The following is an 18,963-nucleotide window of genomic DNA, read 5'->3' on the forward strand; positions in this document are numbered from 1 at the left end:
ATGTATTTTTATATACAGATATATATTTTTTTACATTGTATTATATGTTTTATATGTTTTATATATACTTTATATATAGTTTATATATACTCTATATACTCTATACACTTTATTTATATATATTTTTATATCAGATATATACGTCCCTATAGTATACCAGGTACAAACTCAGCGGTCAGATCCCGCCACCAAGGTAAAATACTCCAATACTGCGGTCACGCGATTGCATCTTCTTCTAGAACACAGGTAAAACTGTACTTACTACTCCGTATATTTCACTATATTTTACTACATTTTACTACATTTACTATACTCGTACAAAGCACGGAGTAGCTAGATATGCCCAACCAGGGTCGGATCTGCGAGACCCTAATCAGCCCCGTAAACTTAGTGCTCAGTCCCCTATCATCCCTGACACTGCACTGTGTTCCAGTTTCCCAAAAGTCTAGACCGTTGGACTATAACCTGGAGTTTACGGTTACTTTAGAGGTCCAGAGGACAACAGAACCCGAACTAGAACTAGAACTAAAACTACACTATCAAGAGGTCATCATAAATGACTCACTCTATGGTGTCCAGACCGGGGATTTAGAACCGCGTTGGATCAGACCATCTCAACGGATATGCGCCGTATGGCCAGCCTTTGACACATCAGACAGCCATTACACCTGGCCCCGGCCAATAGAATGTCTCTGGCCACGACGTGATCTGAAACCCATCAGAGTGGCTTTACTGGAAACAGACATGCGTGCTGCATGTCGGGATGTCTGTTGTGCAGATAGTGGGGGGATTTGTCCGTTGTCCGTGTAATCATAGAATAACCCCTCGTTTTCTGGTACAAGAACAAAAGTACCAGGTAAAGTGAAACACTAAACAACATCAACAAGATAACATGGGAAAATCATAATCAGATGTAAATTATAGTTTCAAAAAATAAAAGAGCAAAAAAGAAATCTCAGGTTTGGTTTTTAGGAATAGCCGAACGCGGGGGTCGAACCCGCAGCCTTAAGATTAAGAGTCTTACGCTCTACCGATTGAGCTAGCCCGGCCGGGCTGTTGGAAGAGGCTGTCATATAGTGCTAGATAAGCCAAATATAGTGGATAGATGGGAATTCCTACATACATTAACAGAGCCATGGCCTTGGACATGGTTGGATTGGGAAAGTTTGGATTATTGTGCAATATAATATATCTATCTTTATTTCTGTTCTCATCTTCATGTCTGTATCATCAGCATTCTTTTCCATTCATTATATACATGCATATACGCTTCACTTTGGACTGCCGAGTGTAAAATATATATATCCTTCGCTCGACAAGGGTTGATTTCAAGAAGTTGGAACCATCTGCGGTGCCTTGCAATATCTCACCACATCAAACCAGATCAAATTCCGAAAAGCCGCCAAAATAATCATAAGTTCTTTGAACTACTTTCCCTGGAGTGCTTCCAGGTGGGCAGTTTGACTGTGCTGACTCACTGTCGCACACTTCTACTTTACTTGACTATAAATACTCATCATTCATGCTCCTAATATGTTGGCACCTATATGTACCTGCATGTACCTGCATATAGATACTCTATTTAATGTAAGGAAGGTAGATCTGGGTACCCCCATGTCGTTTATTGAAGTATACTCGGCCTCGACCTAAGCCTAAAATGGAATAACCCTCACATGACCAGCACGGACCACCTCGCTTCAAGTTTTTCCGGTGTCGACCCAATCGCTATAAATCCTCCTGATTTCCTCTTTTCCATTTCTCATGCTTTTGAAGTTTGAGAGCCTCAATAGGCCACTTCCATCTCAGATGAATTCTTTCTGATACCCTGTAATACATTTTACTCATGTCACCTGCCGTGATTACCGAGATGCAGCCGGATCTGCACCATGCCCAGCTCGAGGCCGTCGGCACAGCCTTCGATGCACTCCTACTAACCGTGTACCGGCTGACTCACAGACAAAATGAGCTGTTCCAACACATGGACAATGTCTTCAAAGAGGTAAATATTCGCCCCCCCCTGCTTTCGCATACTGGTCTCGCATGACGAAGAAAAGCTCTAGATCAGGAGTCACTTTTGTGGCGATGACGGATTAACATGTATTATCTGATTGAGACCATGACTGCCTTGCCGTTATGACATTTGCCAAGATGAACATTGCTAACTTTGTATCTTGCAGTACACAGATGTGATAGAAATTCTGCCTCCTCAAGATAGACATCGTGCATTTGACGTTCAAAACAAATTGCTTGTCCAGCAAGAAGAATACCGTCAGGGCCTCGTACACAGCAAGCCTCGGGTTGAAGAACAACCGTTGAATTCCATGGATGTAATCAAGACCCTCGTTGCACATCAAAATGTAGACGAAAATACTTTATCGGCCATCAAGAATGGAGTCAAAGGGTGCAAATCTCTGCTCCGCTCCCAAGATAGCCTCTCCCAAATATCCTCCAACTCGTGCATCCTCGCGCAAGCACCGGCTCCAGCAATCGCGCTGGAGAAGGACTTCACAACGAATGGCACCCAGGGAAATCTACATTGCCCCTTCTCCAAACCGAATAAGACGCAAAGCACAAATGCCAGTGAGGCCCCCAGTGGGAAAAATTCTGCGCCCAAGGTCCAGATCGAAGCTACCTGCGGCCACGAGCATCTGGACCCCATCAAGGCTGAACTGGAAGACCGACGCTCTAGCCACACCCCATCAGCCCCGTCGTCAAAAGGAGGATGTCCCGTCTCCCGGTGCCCGATCCGATTCCTCGATCAACATTCCCCAGAAGAAATCGCCGAATACGTCGAACGACACAAACATGAGATCCCCCGCAGCCACGCCATTTGCGTCAAGCGCTATCAGCGAAACCCACAGGACATGAGGCAACTGGACGCGAAATATGGCGGGCTGACCAGTATGATCGCTGGTCTAGGTGTCAAGCACCAAGCCTTCCTGCCTGACCGTCATACCAATGGCGAAGGCCACTCCTCGCATTCTGCGTCGAGCGAACGTGTTGAGAAATGGGCTGAAAACGTCGACACCAGTACGCCTAGTGCTCAGGACGAGGAGAACGAGGAGAACAACGAGAACAACGAGGAGGATAAGAATGAGGATGATAACCGCCAGAGCCACTTTGACCGTCCCCTCCGTGAAGTACGCGTGGGTGAATCCCCAAGCAGGCCTTGGGGCATTTCAGTGCCTGTCACACATCTACCTCCCGCCTCAGCGCCGTTCTCTGGCTCGGCGTCTATCCCCACATCCCCCAACCCTCAAGCCGACAAACTTGATAAACCCACCGATGCCGAAGTCCTTGATGCTAAGCCTGCCGGCGGCTGTCCATTCGGCCATGGCAAACCAAAGTCTGAAGCTGTAAAATCCGAAATGGAAACACCCCGGAGTGATAAAAGGCCCGAGAACAATGGGATTGCTACACCAAATAAATCTGGTTGTCCATTCGGCCACAATAAATCAAAGACTGAAGTTCCAAAGCCTGAAACCAAGACCCCCTGGACTGGTGAGTGGCCTAAGACCTGGCCCAAAGACCAGGCTGTCACAGATCAAGTACCTGATCCTCAAGTTGCTCCGACTGCTCCTGTGAGCGAGGACTCAACTACGAAACCCGACATCCCCTCAACTTTCTCAACCCCCTCCCACATCACCTTCAATGGCCCCATGTTCTTCGGGTACTCCGCTGAGGAGACCGCCAACTTATTGAAACAGTTCGGCAACTTAGGTAAATCATGACCCCAACGAAACTTTTTGTATAGTATGTTCACGGAAGGCGCATGCTCTTTACGCATCACGACGAAACGACTTAATTTTTGTTTTTAGCAAGCTTTATCATTGTATTAGCCCAATTGAATCCTGATTTAATACAAATTCCCAATATAATTTGATATCTATAACAGCTATAACAACAATAATAATAACAATAACAATAAAATCCATAACGTAAAGTAAGAGAATGATCTCATCGGGGAGCATCGACCCTCTCCGAGGGAAACTCGCAGAGCGGGGCACCTTCGTTATCATCGCGACCTTCCTATAACTTCCTCTCTTCCCGATGCTGCGAATTACTCCTCGTCTTCTATCTCTATCTCGAATCCTTCGTCCTTCAATCCCACTCAGACCCCAATTCCCTTCTCTCGTAATGTCTGCCAACATCTCCATCATCTCCGCTAAGGATGCCTGCCCTCGTAAGTCAAGCCCCGCCAGCTATGGTTCCTCCCCCGCCTCTTAGACAGAGAAAGGAGTCTCAATTCCAGAAAAGGAATCAACACAGACGAAGAGCAATAGCTAACTCACATCTCCTATAGCTGCCGGCCCTTACGTACGTTGTCCTTCTCCCCCATCTGCAACTGCAGCTCCATCTACCTTGGGAGCTACCCCTCCATACCGGAACAATTCACTCCCAAAACCTTACCATTCAACGTCTACCCATATTGTACCATGAAAGAACAACCTAACAAAACAACAACAGTCCCAGGCCATCCGCGCCAACGGCCAGATCTTTGTCTCCGGCCAGATTCCCGCTGACTCCTCCGCCAACTTGGTCGAGGGCAACATCGGCGCCAAGACACAGGTTTGCTGCGATAACATCAAGGCTATCTTGACCGCCGCTGGCTCCAGCGTGGACAAGATCGTCAAGGTCAATGTATGTGTTTCCCACCCGGTCTTGTTATCGTGGTGTTTCTGGACTCGGCGTTCTGCGAGAAAGGAGCATACACAAGTTATGAGAAGGACCGCTTTGCTGATCTTGATTTCTTTCTTAGGTCTTCCTGACTGATATGGCCAACTTCGCCGAGATGAACGCTACTTACGAGAAGTTCTTCGTTCACAAGCCTGCTCGCAGCTGTGTTGCTGTTCACCAGCTGCCCAAGGGTGTGCCTGTTGAGATTGAGTGCATTGCTCTGGAGTAGATTTTGGGATCTATTTAATCCAATTTTTAGTTCTATTCGAGTCAATGAAAACAATATAAAAGACAGTTTAGAATAAGAATGAGAACGAATTCGATCGAATTATGTTGTGGAAATCCTAGGGGAGATCTTTATCTTGATTATTTCCATTTCCGATCCCCTCTCTCGAGGAACATACATGCGCGAGTACAAGCAGATGCCAAATTGGGAATCATAAGAGTCAAAGGCCCACGCGTAATGAGACAGAATGCAACAGACGAAGGAAATGGAGAATTGGAAAGAAAAAACAAAAAAACGAACACAATATTGCTGGCTTGATGGATAAGGAAAATAGGAAAATAAAAGTCGGAAGATAGGAGAGCTTGCTAGACAAGTGCACATTCACCTGCCACGGGGGATGATACCGCTCATGCGGCTTCCAGCACCGGCCATCAGACTCTGTTTCACGATAGCATCGGCAGCAGCAGCGGCAGCAAGTCTTTCCTTCTGACGACTACGGTCGCGAAGATAGCCGGCAGCTTCGGGGCGCATGCGAAGAATGCGCAGGATCATGTCGTCGTTCGGATCAGCTTGCGCCTCCCGCCGCTTCTCTTCCTTAGCTTTCCTCATCGTGCCCAGATTGCGGGAGAGCATGATGCTCTTGGCGCGACGGGCAGCAGGAAGACCCAAGCCGCCGTAGCCGGCACCTGTGGCGCCGAGGTGAACAGGCGCGGAATTGCGGTTGCGGGCCGCTTGTTGGCGGTTGACAGTCGCCGAAGCCATGCGCTCGGAGGTGCGAATGAGGTGCTCCGTTGGTTCGAAGTAGAAGAAATTCAGAGACTGGATTTCATGATATTTGGGTGATTTCAGGATATCGATTGGGACGCCGTTTGCTTCGCCGGTTTCGTCGTCAACCGCATGGAAGAAGTTCAGTAGTAACACGAGCCAGCGTGATACGATGTCGACTTCTTGAATGGTTAATGGCTTCTGATGGGATGGCTTATCCGACAGAGGTGGTACAAGTAGACTCTCGATAGTAGCGAGCACTTCCTTCCACAGGCGAGCCATCACCATTTTCATGGCTTCGGGTGTGAGGGTTTTGTTCATGATGGCGAAGTTGTCATTGAAGTAATTGAACAAGGGAGTCAGTGCATTTTCAACATCTGCCGGGGTGGGTCCGGCAGGAGCTGGTTGCGCTCGGTTGCGATTCAAGAAGCTCGAAACACTAGATATACTGAGTCCACGAGAGAGCAGAGACTTTAGTGTTCGCCGGGAAAGGCAGTGACTGATATATGCCGAAAGCTTCTCTGTGATCTTTCGAGTCATATCCCTTTCAGTTCGTTTGAGTGTACGGAAAGCCTTGCCGAAGTAGAACTGGATATCGTCTCGCTCGCCTTCCATACTGACTCGGAGCAGAAGCCGACCCTGGGTATCCAGGTCGAGCCAATACTCTCTGGGCAAGAAGTCACTAAAGTGTACAGGATCTAGCTTGATCGACGTGCGACCAACATAGTCGTGATCGCCCACCGCATCCCAGTCCCAGATGGTAGCGATGATATTCAGAGGGCCCTGTGTAGTGAGATCCACTGCATCCTCCCACCGTGGATTAAGATTATTGTAGATGATGCGGGTTTTGGCAATTCGTTTCTGATATTCGTCTGTCAAGACGACATATGGATCGCTGCCACCACCAATGTCGCATGATTTCAAGTCCTCTGCCTCCACTACCTTGATAGTAAAGACATAGGTGGTAGATTTGCGGACCTTCTTGAGTTGCGGTGGAGTATTTTTTGCAATGACTTCGGCGCACCCGTCGACGTTGATGTCACTTTCGAGTTTGTCGAGCTGAGCAAGTGCGTACTCAATATTGTTCAATTTCACCAGGGACTACGGAATATGTTAGCCGCAATATTGACCTAGTCGAAATGAACAACAACATACCTCCGACGAGAATTGGAAGGGCTCGATTTTTTCCTTATTCGTCCAGGTGTCTTTGGCAAACTGCATTAGCTTTTCCTGAGTGGTTTGATTCAATGCTGCCTCCTGCTCGGGCGTGAGACGATCCATCTCCCGCGTGAACATCTTCTCTAAGGAGTCACAGTATGTTGCCACACCTTTCCCAATTGAATTAGAGAGATGTGTCATGAACTTCGCATATTGAAGATCATCATCCCACTCCAGTTGCACCATATTTTCAACAACTTGGTTGAAAGATCGGAAAATGTCAATAACTGACACACTATGACGATCATCTTCAGGCGCAAGCTCTGAACGAATGGCGAATGGATCCTGTCTTGTAGCTTGGCTGACCCAATCAGTGATCTTTTGGTCAGTTAGACGAAGCCATCTCCAGACGAAGTCTTGAAGGAGACCCTCGACATGGAATGGGAATGGAGCACTAAGCTGAGTTAGCTAATCCCAGAGGAACAGTAGGGGAGTCCAGGGGCTTACTCCTCATGGGTGTTATGGAATAACCGTCTGATTGTAGCGAGCTGCTTGTATAGGTCGAAGCCGTCGTCAATAGCGATCTCCTCACCCCTCGCTTTTGCCTGATCTAGAATCCTAATGATCATTTCATGTACATCCTCGGCGAACATAGGGAGTACGTTGTGGCACAAGGTGGTATAGGGGTTCACACTATTTGTAAGTTAGAGATTGATCAAATGGACAGACGAGAAAGAAAGAACCCACCCCATGATCTCCGGGTTATTGCGGTAGCGTTTTTGAATCTTTAGCGCAAGCTTTGAGATTGCATCTCCAAGCTGAATGACATGGTCGGGATCCCAAGCCTCTTGTTCCATGGGGATTAGTTGGCTAAGAAGGCTTTGATACTTTGTTGTTGCTTTTTCGGCAAGCCCTTCTTGCACATACGTGCTGAATCGATTGATGTCTTCAGGGTCCTCAATGTAGTTAGGGTCCATCTGGACGTGGGTGTCAAGAATGTACATAATTGGACCGAGTGGGCGTGGCTTTGCCTCAAAGCAGTCCATCATAGCCTCATATAGCTCGCGGAGCAAAGCCTCATGAAGTTTGGATAGCAGCATTTGCATTGTTTGAAGATCATGTACGGTCCATCGTCGCCGATCAAAGACCGTGGAAGGCGCAAAGCTAATGCGTTTGCGGTTCTCCCCCGAAGGAATTTCTTTCACAAAAGTAAATGCGGAGTCAAGGGTAGTGAGATCGATCTCATTGTCAACAAATTTAGCCTGAGCCACCTCGAGGAACATCACGACCCGGGAGAAGGGTGGAATTCGCCAGCGGTGACATATCTCATTCAGCATTTCCGTGGATTGCTTCGACAGCAGTTTCATTGAAGGTACGTCAGATTTGGCTTGCGTAGCTTCAAACTCCCTGTCCCGCAGATCATGGGTCAAGGTCTGGGCCAAGATGTATTTGTACAAAGACCTAGGGTCAGACGGTATGAATGTGTATGTATCGGACTCATCTGACTGTTCTAGAGAAAGCCCACTCAAATCAAGTGGCTGATCAATGACATAAGATGTTCTGTCAGGACGACCAGACGATGTCCTTGACAAGTCGGGATTCTCATGACTAGAATTAAACTGAGGAAGAGACCCTGGTGTGCTTTTGGCTAGGTCGGGGTTGGATTGCATGATTGCGAGCATCATCTGTGAGAGATCGGGGCCTTCGCTCTTTTTCCAGCCATCATAACCCTCGTCCGACTCAAAATCATCTCTTGACAAGGTTTTGTGCGTCTGGAGGTTCAAATGGGCTTGGTAGGTCTTTAGGTCCTGCAGAGCAGCCTTTTCGGTCCAGGTGGACTTGTGTTTATCGATCTCGGCCTGTGCTTCGGATGTGGTCATCCCAAAGATTTTGGCCACATGTTGAACCAGGGGCATATCCTTCACGTTATAGCTCAATACGCCAACACTCTCTGTTGTAGAAGTAGGCCCGTTCGTTTGCATGAGGTCCTGATCTTGTAGGAGAAGCTTGTTTTCCAGCACCGTTAATCGATTGGCCAACTCTGGGCGGTCCTTGGACCACTCGTGATCCTTCAAGGTGAGAGCAAGGAGTCGGACAAAAAGCGCAACATGTCGATCCACCATGAACTTCCAGCTATCATCATCCTGCTCTTTGCCCTTGCCCATCTCTTTGACTGCATTGGAGTAGAAAATCAGGAGCAGATCTTCAGCTCGGCGGTCCTTTTCCATGCGTTTTCGGAACGAGTCCTCCTTCAGAACATTGAGAAAGACAGCGAATGTCCGCACCACTAGGTGATCTTGATATTCCTTCCTTTTCTCCTTTCCCATCAACACACCTGTCAACCGCTTTTCCAGCTCGGACACGAAGCCATGGGGAATCCTAGTGCTTTTGGAGTCTCTGACCAAGGAGAAATCGCTCATTAAATCATGCATGGTGACTGATCGTTTTGGCCGCGCCGGCGCGACGGGGGCATTTTGGATGCGACGAGAGCGAGGGTTGAGGAGGTAGGCAAGGTAGGCGACCCGAATGGCATGACTGTATGCCACGTTGGCGCTTAGGGGGCGACGCCGTGATAAAGAGGAGTTGCGCGAATGGCGACCCTCATTTTGGAGGCTGTTAATCCGTCGGTTGACTCCTCGGGATTGGGTAGATGCTGTCGACATGGAGTTGTCAATTAAATTCGTGCAATGTTAGGTGACAGATAGCGTGAGACCATGGAGAAAGTTGGAAAGCACCCAGCACCCAGCACCTAGAAGGAGATTTTCAGAATATTTTTTCTCTTTCAGTCTGAAGTGAAATGCCGTCACAAAGCTGGAGGGGCGGATTGTTTATTGAAGGGGGAGAGAGAGGGGGGTGGAGGTGAAACAAAAAGCTGCCGAACCAACTGACGTAGAGGCGTCCCGTCCAAAACAATGTTATTTACTGTCTGACTATGTTATGGAGTTACTATAATTATTATTCTTCTTTTCCTTCTATATAAAAAGTGATTATTGCACATTCCTAGTCCAAGGAGACCTGATCCTTGTTTCCTTGTTCTCCCTAGATACAACCAAACTTATAGAGCTGCAAGGGCTTCGTGATTATCTGGGAAGATCAATATTGACATCAAGTCAAAGTCTACATATAGAAAGATGGCTTAAAGGATTCTAAAAAGAATCTAGAAAAGTATCTAAAAGATACCTAAAAAGAGAACCCAAAAGGACATAGTAGTGTTATCTCGAATACATCGTCCATAATATCAAATGGATCGATGCGAGATATTGGCACATACGACAAACACAAGAAGTAGTTTTCAATCCAAATTCATTCCGAGCATGCGATCGGGCTTTTTTCGGGTTTTGATGAAACATGGGACTGGTGAATCGACCACTAGCCCCCAAAGACGCCGAAGATAGAAAATCGTACTGGTATTTACACAAACAAAAAAGAGGAACCAGATGTCAATCACAACTTGTCGCCGGACTTGTGAGCCTAAACCAAATAGTTAGCTCTTTGCCCTTGTAAGAAGTTCTGTGAATATCATGCCCAATACATACCGGCAAAGCATTGGGACCTCCCAACTCCTTCTCCAGACCATCGACATAGGCCTTAGGAACACTCGGCTTGTCAGGGTAGTTGAGGCTGACAACGCCAACCAGGCCAAGGAAAGCAACGACGAAGCATCCGAGGTGGAAGAAACCCTTCCCGGCCGTGACGTGGGTATATTGCTCGGGACTGAAGACACCGAGGATTTCGTTATCCTCGTGCACAGGCTCGCCAAAGTTGCGCTTCTCTTGTGCATCCCACCAGCCACCGTGAGGGTCTCTGTGTGCCCGCTTGACTGCGGGAGGGTTGGGGTAGTTGTTGTTCTGTGTCGGGGGTTAGGTCCCGGATACCAAGTAGGGAGACGGCATCTGTGCCATATGAATGCTATACCTGTAGAGGATCGTCAACCGCAGCAGCACGGAGAGCTGGGATCTGGGAGAAGGATGCGCGAGGAGCAATGGCTCGGGCGGCAACCTGGGGCAGGCGCCGGGCCAAGATCCGTTGAGACAGCATCTGGCAGAGGAATTGAAAGTCAGAAAGGCTGGAGAGTTATGGAAGATAAGATGGAGCTAAAGAAAGAGACTCACAGTTATGCTGAAAGACGAGCAGCCAATGAGTTGTCAAAGGAAGGCAAGAGAGCCAATTGGGTAGAGGGGGTTGAATATCGATGATGAACGGATGGAGGTTTGCGGAATGTTATGGCCTGAGGCAGAGAGTCACAAGACTTCAGGCATCCACGCGCCGGCGCGACCATGTAATTGCTCGCCCGAAGGAAAAAAACCACTCTCCACGTATTCTCATCATCTCCGTTATTTTTCTGTCCCCATCCACGCTACAGCGCCGATAAGCATGTTAAACTTCGTGTAGTATCTCTACTCGATATTCCCTATCTGCTGATGCCAAAATCATCTACTTCGACTGCGTCATTGTTGGGATAACTGGGGTCACCTGCCGCCAACGGCCCCTGTCGTCTGCGGCTACAAGTCATGCAAAACGGCACCCCCAACGGCCCATCACCCCAAGATGAACGCGTAACGCCTGTATCCGATTTGACACCCCTCAATGGGTCTGTAATCGAAAGCTCATCGGATTCTGCCCCCCACGAGTCAATTCCTTCCGAGCCGAAAGACGTCGAAGCTGTTCATCAACCCGAAGAACCCCCATCGAAGAAACGAAGACTCACAGATTCCTCCTCGTCGCAACGTTCCACTCCCAGACCACCATCCCCGCCTTGGAAAAAGGCTGGCTATGAGGGACCCACATCGTTCCTCTCTGAAGGCAAGCGCAGGTCGTCGCGGACAAACGCCGTTCCGATCGAATTTCAACCTGGGTCAGACAAGAGACACACACGGGGGGCTCAGAACAAGAATGTTGGCAAGTCTGCTCGTGATGGAAGCAAGCCGGCTACATCCTCGCCGCTATCGGTAACACAGTCACGCGCCGATGTCAATGGGAAACTCGGGGGAAAGGCCACTGCCAATGGATCGCCCAGAGCGCCGTCGCGCGCGGCCGCCAACAAGCCGCCGCGTATCTCACAGACTCCAGCACCAAAATCAAGTCATTCGCGCACCAAATCTCGCAGCTCCGGTACCCTTCCTCGCCCGTCTGGTGCCAACGCGAACGGCACTAGTTCTCGCTCGCTGCGCGATCGCCCATCCCTTTCGAACCTATCACAGGAGGTCAATGGAGCTTCAGATGATGTCAATATGGATGACAAGGAACTCGAACAAGGGTCATTGAAAATTCCAAAATTGCGCATTAAATTGAACAAGCCTGTCCTTCCTATTCGGCACCCCGGCCACATACCGCAGAAGAAATATGCGTCTTTCAGAGAATGGGTATACCAAAACGATACCGCAAATATATTGTCAGAAGATGAGGCTACGATAGAGGCACGCAAACGGCATGAAGTCATGACTGCTGCTGAGCCCGGTGGACTGTTGAGTGCGCAAGTTTGCTCGGCATATATCACAGAACAGCAAGAGGAACCTCCCCCACAATACTCGCACCAGGATCACCTGGTTTCCCACGCGCTCTATTTCCAGAAACTCCTCGATAAAGAACACAAACGCCACCGGCAAACAGCCAAACTGTTTGCGCAGTGGTGTGCTGACGCTTATCGGAAACGCCACAAGAACCCCGAAGATATTCTCCGCGAGCAACAGGAAGAGATGCGTGGGAAACGCAAGCAGCTATCAAAGGATCTTCAGAAGATGTTCGACTTGACACGTGCGGATATTGATCGGGTCCGCCTAGCACGTTGGGAAGAAGAGCGGAAGATGGAAGACCAGCAGGCTCTTGATCGCGCTATCAAAAAGTCTACCATGCTATTCGAGAAGCGTCGATCCGAGATCTTGGGTGAATTGCCTAGCGATGCTCCGGTGACGAGTGACGACGAGGATAACATATCGGGCTTTTCGTCTGGCCCAGGTGAAGAAGACGAGAGCAACATGTCCGATTCTGAATCTGGAACCGACGACGAGACTAATGTGGACGATGATGCCACACTAACCGCGGAAGAGCTCCGGCTGAAGTACGCCAACTTACCTACTGAGGACTATACCGACCGGATGTCTATAGCCTCGGGAAGCACGGCAATGACCAACCCCAACGAATCCTTGGACCCTGAAGCTGTTTTAGATGACCTCAATTCACACGCCACCCCCGAAGATAATCAACTAGACGACGTTGATTCAGTGTTGATGGATGATAGTGATGCCTCCACAGACATGGATGATGATATGGGTGATAGTGACGAAGAGGAAGAAGACTTAAGTGACGAGGAGTCGGATGAGGATGATGAGACCAGATCTGGATTGCTGGGTTTCTTCTCGAAAAATGAAACACCTGTATCAAAGGATGGCGAAGAAGCTTCAGCGGTTGGCCACGAACAAGACATTGATATCAAATCGGCATCGGAGGGTGAAGATGACATTGATTTTGAAGATCAAGATGAAGTCTCCCTGGTTCCAATCAGACCAACGACCAGCGAAGGCACTTCAACAGAAGGCACACCTTTACATATCGCCAATGCTTCTGAAGCGTCTCCTGCGACTGGAGCAGAAACACCTGCAGTTGACACCCCGATGGAAGAGGAGCTCGCCGAGGCCGAAGCCGCAGCTGAGGATGCAGCCACCGCTGATGTTGTACATGACATCAACCAACTCCACGAGGTCGAGTCTACCAAACTAGAGACGGAGGGAGCAACTCCTGCTGACATCGCGGCTGACATTGATCAACCCCAGTCTATGGAAGTAGATCACGTTCATGACAGCCGAATAAGCGGGGATATGTCTAGTGAGCCATCACCGGGTACCTTTGCAACCAAGCCATCCGAGCCTGAGTCGGTCTCATCGCTTGAGCCGGCAATTGAAAAGGCATTGCAAATAAGCCACTCACCTGCCCCAGGCCTACAGACACCCATTCCACAGATCCTCCGTGGTACACTACGTGAATATCAACACTACGGATTGGACTGGCTTGCGGGTCTCTACAACAACCGCATCAATGGTATCCTGGCAGACGAGATGGGTCTGGGGAAAACTATTCAAACCATTGCGCTTCTTGCCCACCTTGCCGTGGACCATGGTATCTGGGGGCCGCATTTGGTAGTTGTTCCAACCAGTGTCATGCTCAACTGGGAAATGGAGTTCAAGAAATGGTGCCCGGGGTTCAAGATCATGACTTACTACGGCAACCAAGAAGAACGCAAACAGAAACGCCGAGGCTGGACAGACGACAACGCCTGGAACGTGTTGATTACATCGTATCAACTTGTTTTGCAGGACCAAATGTCTCTCAAGCGAAAGGACTGGCACTACATGATTCTTGATGAAGCACACAACATCAAGAACTTCCGCTCACAGAGGTGGCAAGCCCTTCTTACGTTCAAGTCCCGTGCTAGGCTTCTCCTAACGGGTACACCGCTCCAGAACAACCTCACGGAACTGTGGTCTCTTCTGTTCTTCTTGATGCCTTCGGATGGTACGAATGGTGGCGTCGATGGGTTTGCTGATTTGAAAGATTTCTCCGAATGGTTCCGGCGCCCCGTTGAACAAATTTTGGAGCATGGTAGGGAGACTATGGACGATGAGGCCAAGGGCGTGATCACCAAACTTCACACCGTTCTCCGCCCGTACCTTCTTCGTCGGCTGAAGGCCGATGTTGAGAAACAAATGCCTGGCAAGTACGAACATGTGGTCTACTGTAGGCTATCAAAGCGTCAGCGATACCTTTACGATGGCTTTATGTCGATGGCTCAGACCAAGGAGACGCTCGCGTCCGGAAACTTCCTCTCCATCATCCACTGTCTGATGCAACTCCGTAAAGTGTGCAACCACCCCGATCTATTTGAAACTCGACAAATCTCCACTTCCTTTGCGATGCCGCGGTCTGTGGCTATGGATTTTAATATCAAGGAGTCCCTCGTTCGACGACGACTTCTCTTCGAACACCCACTCACTAAGATCGACTTGGATTTCCTCAACCTCGCACCTGTATCACGGGAAGATATCTCACGACGGCTGGCCGACGACAGTATCAGGCTGATGGCTATTGGGCCGTTCAAGACTCTCCGAGAACGCCAGTACAACCGAACCAATTGGGAGATGGGCTTTGACGGGTCCAACATGCAGACCATTTTAGAGTCATTGGAGAACGCCTGTCGCAAGAGACGAATGGCGGAATTAGAGCGGTGTCTCTACTTCGAATCCAAGCGGCACGGCCGTCGGCCCATCTACGGCAGCAGCCTGATCGAATTCCTTCGGGCTGGGACTAAGGAACATGCGCTATCTAATGCACCGCTACGGAAGCGCTCAATGGCCGACTGGTTGTCAAGCCGGTCTTCCGTCCTCGCGTCGATGATTCTGACCGTTGAGGAACGAGCTCTTGAGATGCATGGGTATGTCCAGAGATTCGCTTGTGTCACCCCCGCTGCCGTCGCCGCGGGCATGAACGAAGCCGCCTTGACTCCCGTCGAGACCCGGCTTTTGACGAATAATCGCCCAAACCCGCCATACGACCCTTTCCACGAAGCACGGATGCGCCTTTCTATTGCGTTCCCGGATAAGAGATTGCTTCAATACGACTGCGGAAAACTGCAGCGCCTTGACAAACTCCTACGTGACCTCAAAGCCGGTGGCCATCGAGCCTTGATCTTCACTCAAATGACCAAGATGCTCGATATCCTCGAACAGTTCCTCAATATCCATGGCCATCGCTATCTCCGACTCGACGGAACTACCAAAGTCGAGTCCCGACAGATGCTTACGGAACGATTCAATAGCGACCCCCGCATCCTTGCTTTCATCCTATCGAGTCGATCCGGTGGTCTCGGTATTAATCTTACGGGTGCGGATACGGTCATCTTCTACGATCTAGACTGGAATCCAGCCATGGACAAGCAATGTCAGGATCGCTGCCACCGTATCGGTCAAACACGCGATGTCCACATCTACCGCTTCGTATCCGAGTATACCATTGAATCCAACATCCTCCGCAAAGCCAACCAGAAGCGCATGCTCGACGATGTCATCATCCAAGAAGGCGAGTTCACCACAGACTACTTCACCAAACTGAGCGCGCAAGAGTTACCCGAACCCGACGAGCGCGACGGCCAAGACGAAGCAAGTGCTGCCATGGACCGAGTTCTCGGAAACCGCGTCGGTGGAACCCGGGTTTTCGAAGCAGCTGAGGACAAGGAGGATCTGGATGCGGCGAAGAATGCTCAGAAAGAACAGGAGCATGCCGACGATGGGGACTTCGAGGAGCATAGCGCTTCGCACGGAACACCGGCCCAAGCCGGAACACCCTTGGCTGTGGAAGACGGGGTTGAGCCGGTTCCCCTGCACGTGTCTGACCCCGATGCAGAATTCCAGCCTGGTCACATTGATGACTATCTTTTGCGCTTCATGGAGTGGAACATGAGGGATGAACCCCTGGTTCTGCCAGCGGATAAGAGTAAGAAGAAGTCCAAGAAGGGCAAGGAGCACCATCTCAAGAGGCGTCGCTAGAGCCATTGTGAGATCAATGCTTTTGCCTCCTTTTGACTCCACTCCCCGTTTCATGTTTCAATATTTCCCCCTTCTCCTCAATATTCCCCTCACGGAGTTATCTTGTTTTCTCCCGGCTTCCGGCTTGTAATAGTCTTTGTGTATAATCTATTTTGTAGGTGTTAAAAGATGTTATAATGCTTTTTTTTTTCTCTTCTGATTAGCTGTCTTTATTACTATTTACTATTTGCTATTTGCTATGTTCTTTTTTCTTTTTCTCTATTCGTTCCCCCCCCCCTTTACTATATGTTATATGTTAATTCTATATTAACAAAAAAAGACAATAGAATCCATTAACAGAAATAGACTCATAACAACGTAAATCTGAACTAAATCTTTTCAAATTCAATAGTCTATTTCCCGGAGATTATACTTAACTAAACAAGTGGATCGGAAGCCATCCTGGATCGGCATACGGAGTAGGCAGATTCTTTCACTCCAACCGTCGGACCCTTGGATCTCAGAGGCTATTGAGATTTAGTTCGATCTTTATATATTAATATCAATAGTGTGAGAATCGCGGGATTGGCTATTGCTGTTGTACATACGAAATAGATTGCGGTGGAGTAGAATGCTACATCGTATACGGAGTATGGAGTCTCTATTTTGTACCTCGGAACGCCTTAGAGGTATATTGAGGATGGATGTAAATATAGTGTAATGATGTACAACATACTCCGTATATATTGTAAATCTACGGAACTAATTGTAAATCTACGGAGCTATCGAGTTGAAGAGAACAAAGGGCGATCATCTCGGCTCCCCCCCCCCCCCTTCTCCTGTATNATAGGGATCCATGGCTTAGTCGATCCCCAAAGCCAATTCTCGCCTACCTCGGTATGTGTTCTTCGAAGAGTAATGATTGAACGAGAGCGACCGCGTGGTTGAAGTAACGGTGGGGACAGCCTGAGCCATGAGGAAGTAGGAAGTGGAGCCTCATTCTGCAGTTCGGCCTCGGATATGACTGGGATACGCATAATTCTTTTGCACATGATCCCAGAGTGGGTGCATGGAGATATTGAGAATGCGGCCGAGTATTCACCGACGTCGACGTTGATTTGACGTTGATTTGACCTGTTGGAGTCGGGGCTCCACTGATCTTCTCTCCAAATGCCTCTTGAACTCGGACGGGAAGGAAATATGTAGGATGTTAGGGCTTTCGCGGAGAGACTCCGTACTCCATTAAGCTTTGGAAAGTACCTCGTTAGAGGTATAGTAGATCCATGGTGATCCGGGGGATCTCGATGCGATTTACATCATCGACTTGATAGATCACTATTTGCCGGATTAGGTGACTGGTGTTTTGAACTGTACATTAAGATATATGGCATTTTGCTATTGGCTCGGGGAGGGAGAAAAAAGAAAGAAAGAAAAGAGAACATGGCCCAGGAGAGATATTTCAAATGAACATTTCTTTGTATCGGGCGGCTGTAGACACGTCAAAGAAGGGATCTCCCTTTTAGTTTTGAGGCGCGCGGGTGAGAAAATGCCGATGCGCTATGTGTTGGATCCGGGTCTCGTTGCCTTCTTTGGGAAATCCGGTATTGGATATATTTTAAAACAAAGAGAGGGGTTTTTCTCGTATCTGGCCAATAACATAATGATCCAGAGAGTCGGCATTTCTCCAGATTCTCATTTCCCGAAGTGGCGGATGGGACAGGATAAGAAATTCTCACCCATGGGTGAAAGTGAAGATATCCAGCCTTGGAGATCCAAGACCTGAAGTCGGCCATCTGCAGTTCGCGAGAGATGTGACATATGCAGGACGAAGAACGCAAGTGATGATTGGCACTCGTGGGCGCTATTCATGCAGTGTCGGGCCCGTGCATTTTTTTGGATCAAGTTAAATGTCTCTCATATTTTCCCATGCCGACCATTAGAGAGGTAATGGGTACTCCGTAGGGAGGACTGGTATGAGAAATCCCGTTTTAGGGGGGGGGAAAAGGAACTCGGGATGTTACCAACGTGGAGTTCAATAAATCCACTATTGAGGACCCGGGCAGATCGTCGTCGATCAATTTGCCAGATCGATTGGCACTCGCACGAACTGGTACTCCACGGGCGTGACACCATTGGTGTGAGTCAAGAGGGGGCTTTACACTAGTTCTGACACCATGTACCTTAGCGGATTCACTTCCAGCCGTAAAAAAAGCATTGGTGCCTTGGGGGGGAAAGGCACCGCTGTTTTCCTAGTAAAATAGGCTCGTTTGAATAGTGTTGGATCTGAGCACATGATCCTTTGGGATTGAATTTGCACATGGTTTCCAAATCCATGGAAAGTTTGGAGTTCTCAACGGCTCTGCTTTTGGATAGACGTCCGGTGCAGAACCATCGGAACCGTCAGTACCATTGAGCCTTGAGATCCCGAGGTGGCGGTGATCGGCGACCATGAGGCCTAAGACGCCATCCGCGGGTGAGAGGAGGGCTTATCTGGTTTGGAGTAGGATCGTATTAGGATAAAACTGGGGCCTCAGCCGGGCCCCAATGCACAGTAAATCACTAGGGAACTATAGGCCGTGTGTGTGTCTTCGCATGACCGTTGTGCTGGGATTTCCCCCCCCC

The 18,963-nt window shown here is 48.9% G+C and overlaps 6 protein-coding genes across 6 annotated transcripts; 3 read left to right on the forward strand and 3 right to left on the reverse strand.

Annotated features, from left to right (window-relative positions):
• Positions 1-1,843: 1,843 nt before the first annotated feature.
• On the forward strand, positions 1,844-3,731 carry PEX2_024140 (uncharacterized protein; the record flags this gene model as incomplete). Its single annotated transcript, XM_016739689.1, has 2 exons — positions 1,844-1,999; positions 2,178-3,731. The coding sequence occupies 2 exons, from the start codon at positions 1,844-1,846 to the stop codon at positions 3,729-3,731; spliced, it is 1,710 nt and encodes a 569-aa protein (XP_016596433.1).
• Positions 3,732-4,137: 406 nt separating this feature from the next.
• PEX2_024150 (YjgF/Yer057p/UK114 family) lies at positions 4,138-4,906 on the forward strand (the record flags this gene model as incomplete). The annotated part of the gene is made up of 4 exons (XM_016739690.1): positions 4,138-4,183; positions 4,304-4,317; positions 4,468-4,641; positions 4,760-4,906. 4 exons carry the CDS (start codon positions 4,138-4,140, stop codon positions 4,904-4,906), a joined length of 381 nt encoding a protein of 126 aa, XP_016596434.1.
• A 378-nt stretch (positions 4,907-5,284) lies between these two features.
• Positions 5,285-9,489, reverse strand: PEX2_024160 (C2 domain protein; the record flags this gene model as incomplete). Its single annotated transcript, XM_016739691.1, has 4 exons — positions 5,285-6,769; positions 6,824-7,280; positions 7,334-7,519; positions 7,574-9,489. The coding sequence occupies 4 exons, from the start codon at positions 9,487-9,489 to the stop codon at positions 5,285-5,287; spliced, it is 4,044 nt and encodes a 1,347-aa protein (XP_016596435.1).
• A 781-nt stretch (positions 9,490-10,270) lies between these two features.
• Positions 10,271-10,864, reverse strand: PEX2_024170 (uncharacterized protein; the record flags this gene model as incomplete). Its single annotated transcript, XM_016739692.1, has 3 exons — positions 10,271-10,297; positions 10,363-10,674; positions 10,742-10,864. 3 exons carry the CDS (start codon positions 10,862-10,864, stop codon positions 10,271-10,273), a joined length of 462 nt encoding a protein of 153 aa, XP_016596436.1.
• A 473-nt stretch (positions 10,865-11,337) lies between these two features.
• Positions 11,338-16,362, forward strand: swr1 (putative SNF2 family helicase/ATPase (Swr1); the record flags this gene model as incomplete). The annotated part of the gene is made up of 1 exon (XM_016739693.1): positions 11,338-16,362. The coding sequence occupies one exon, from the start codon at positions 11,338-11,340 to the stop codon at positions 16,360-16,362; it is 5,025 nt and encodes a 1,674-aa protein (XP_016596437.1).
• A 1,893-nt stretch (positions 16,363-18,255) lies between these two features.
• On the reverse strand, positions 18,256-18,474 carry PEX2_024190 (uncharacterized protein; the record flags this gene model as incomplete). Its single annotated transcript, XM_016739694.1, has 1 exon — positions 18,256-18,474. The coding sequence occupies one exon, from the start codon at positions 18,472-18,474 to the stop codon at positions 18,256-18,258; it is 219 nt and encodes a 72-aa protein (XP_016596438.1).
• Between the last annotated feature and the right edge of the window lie 489 nt (positions 18,475-18,963).

Source organism: Penicillium expansum, assembly GCF_000769745.1.
Source record: "Penicillium expansum strain MD-8 chromosome Unknown contig60, whole genome shotgun sequence".
NCBI classification, from domain to species: Eukaryota; Fungi; Ascomycota; class Eurotiomycetes; order Eurotiales; family Aspergillaceae; genus Penicillium; species Penicillium expansum.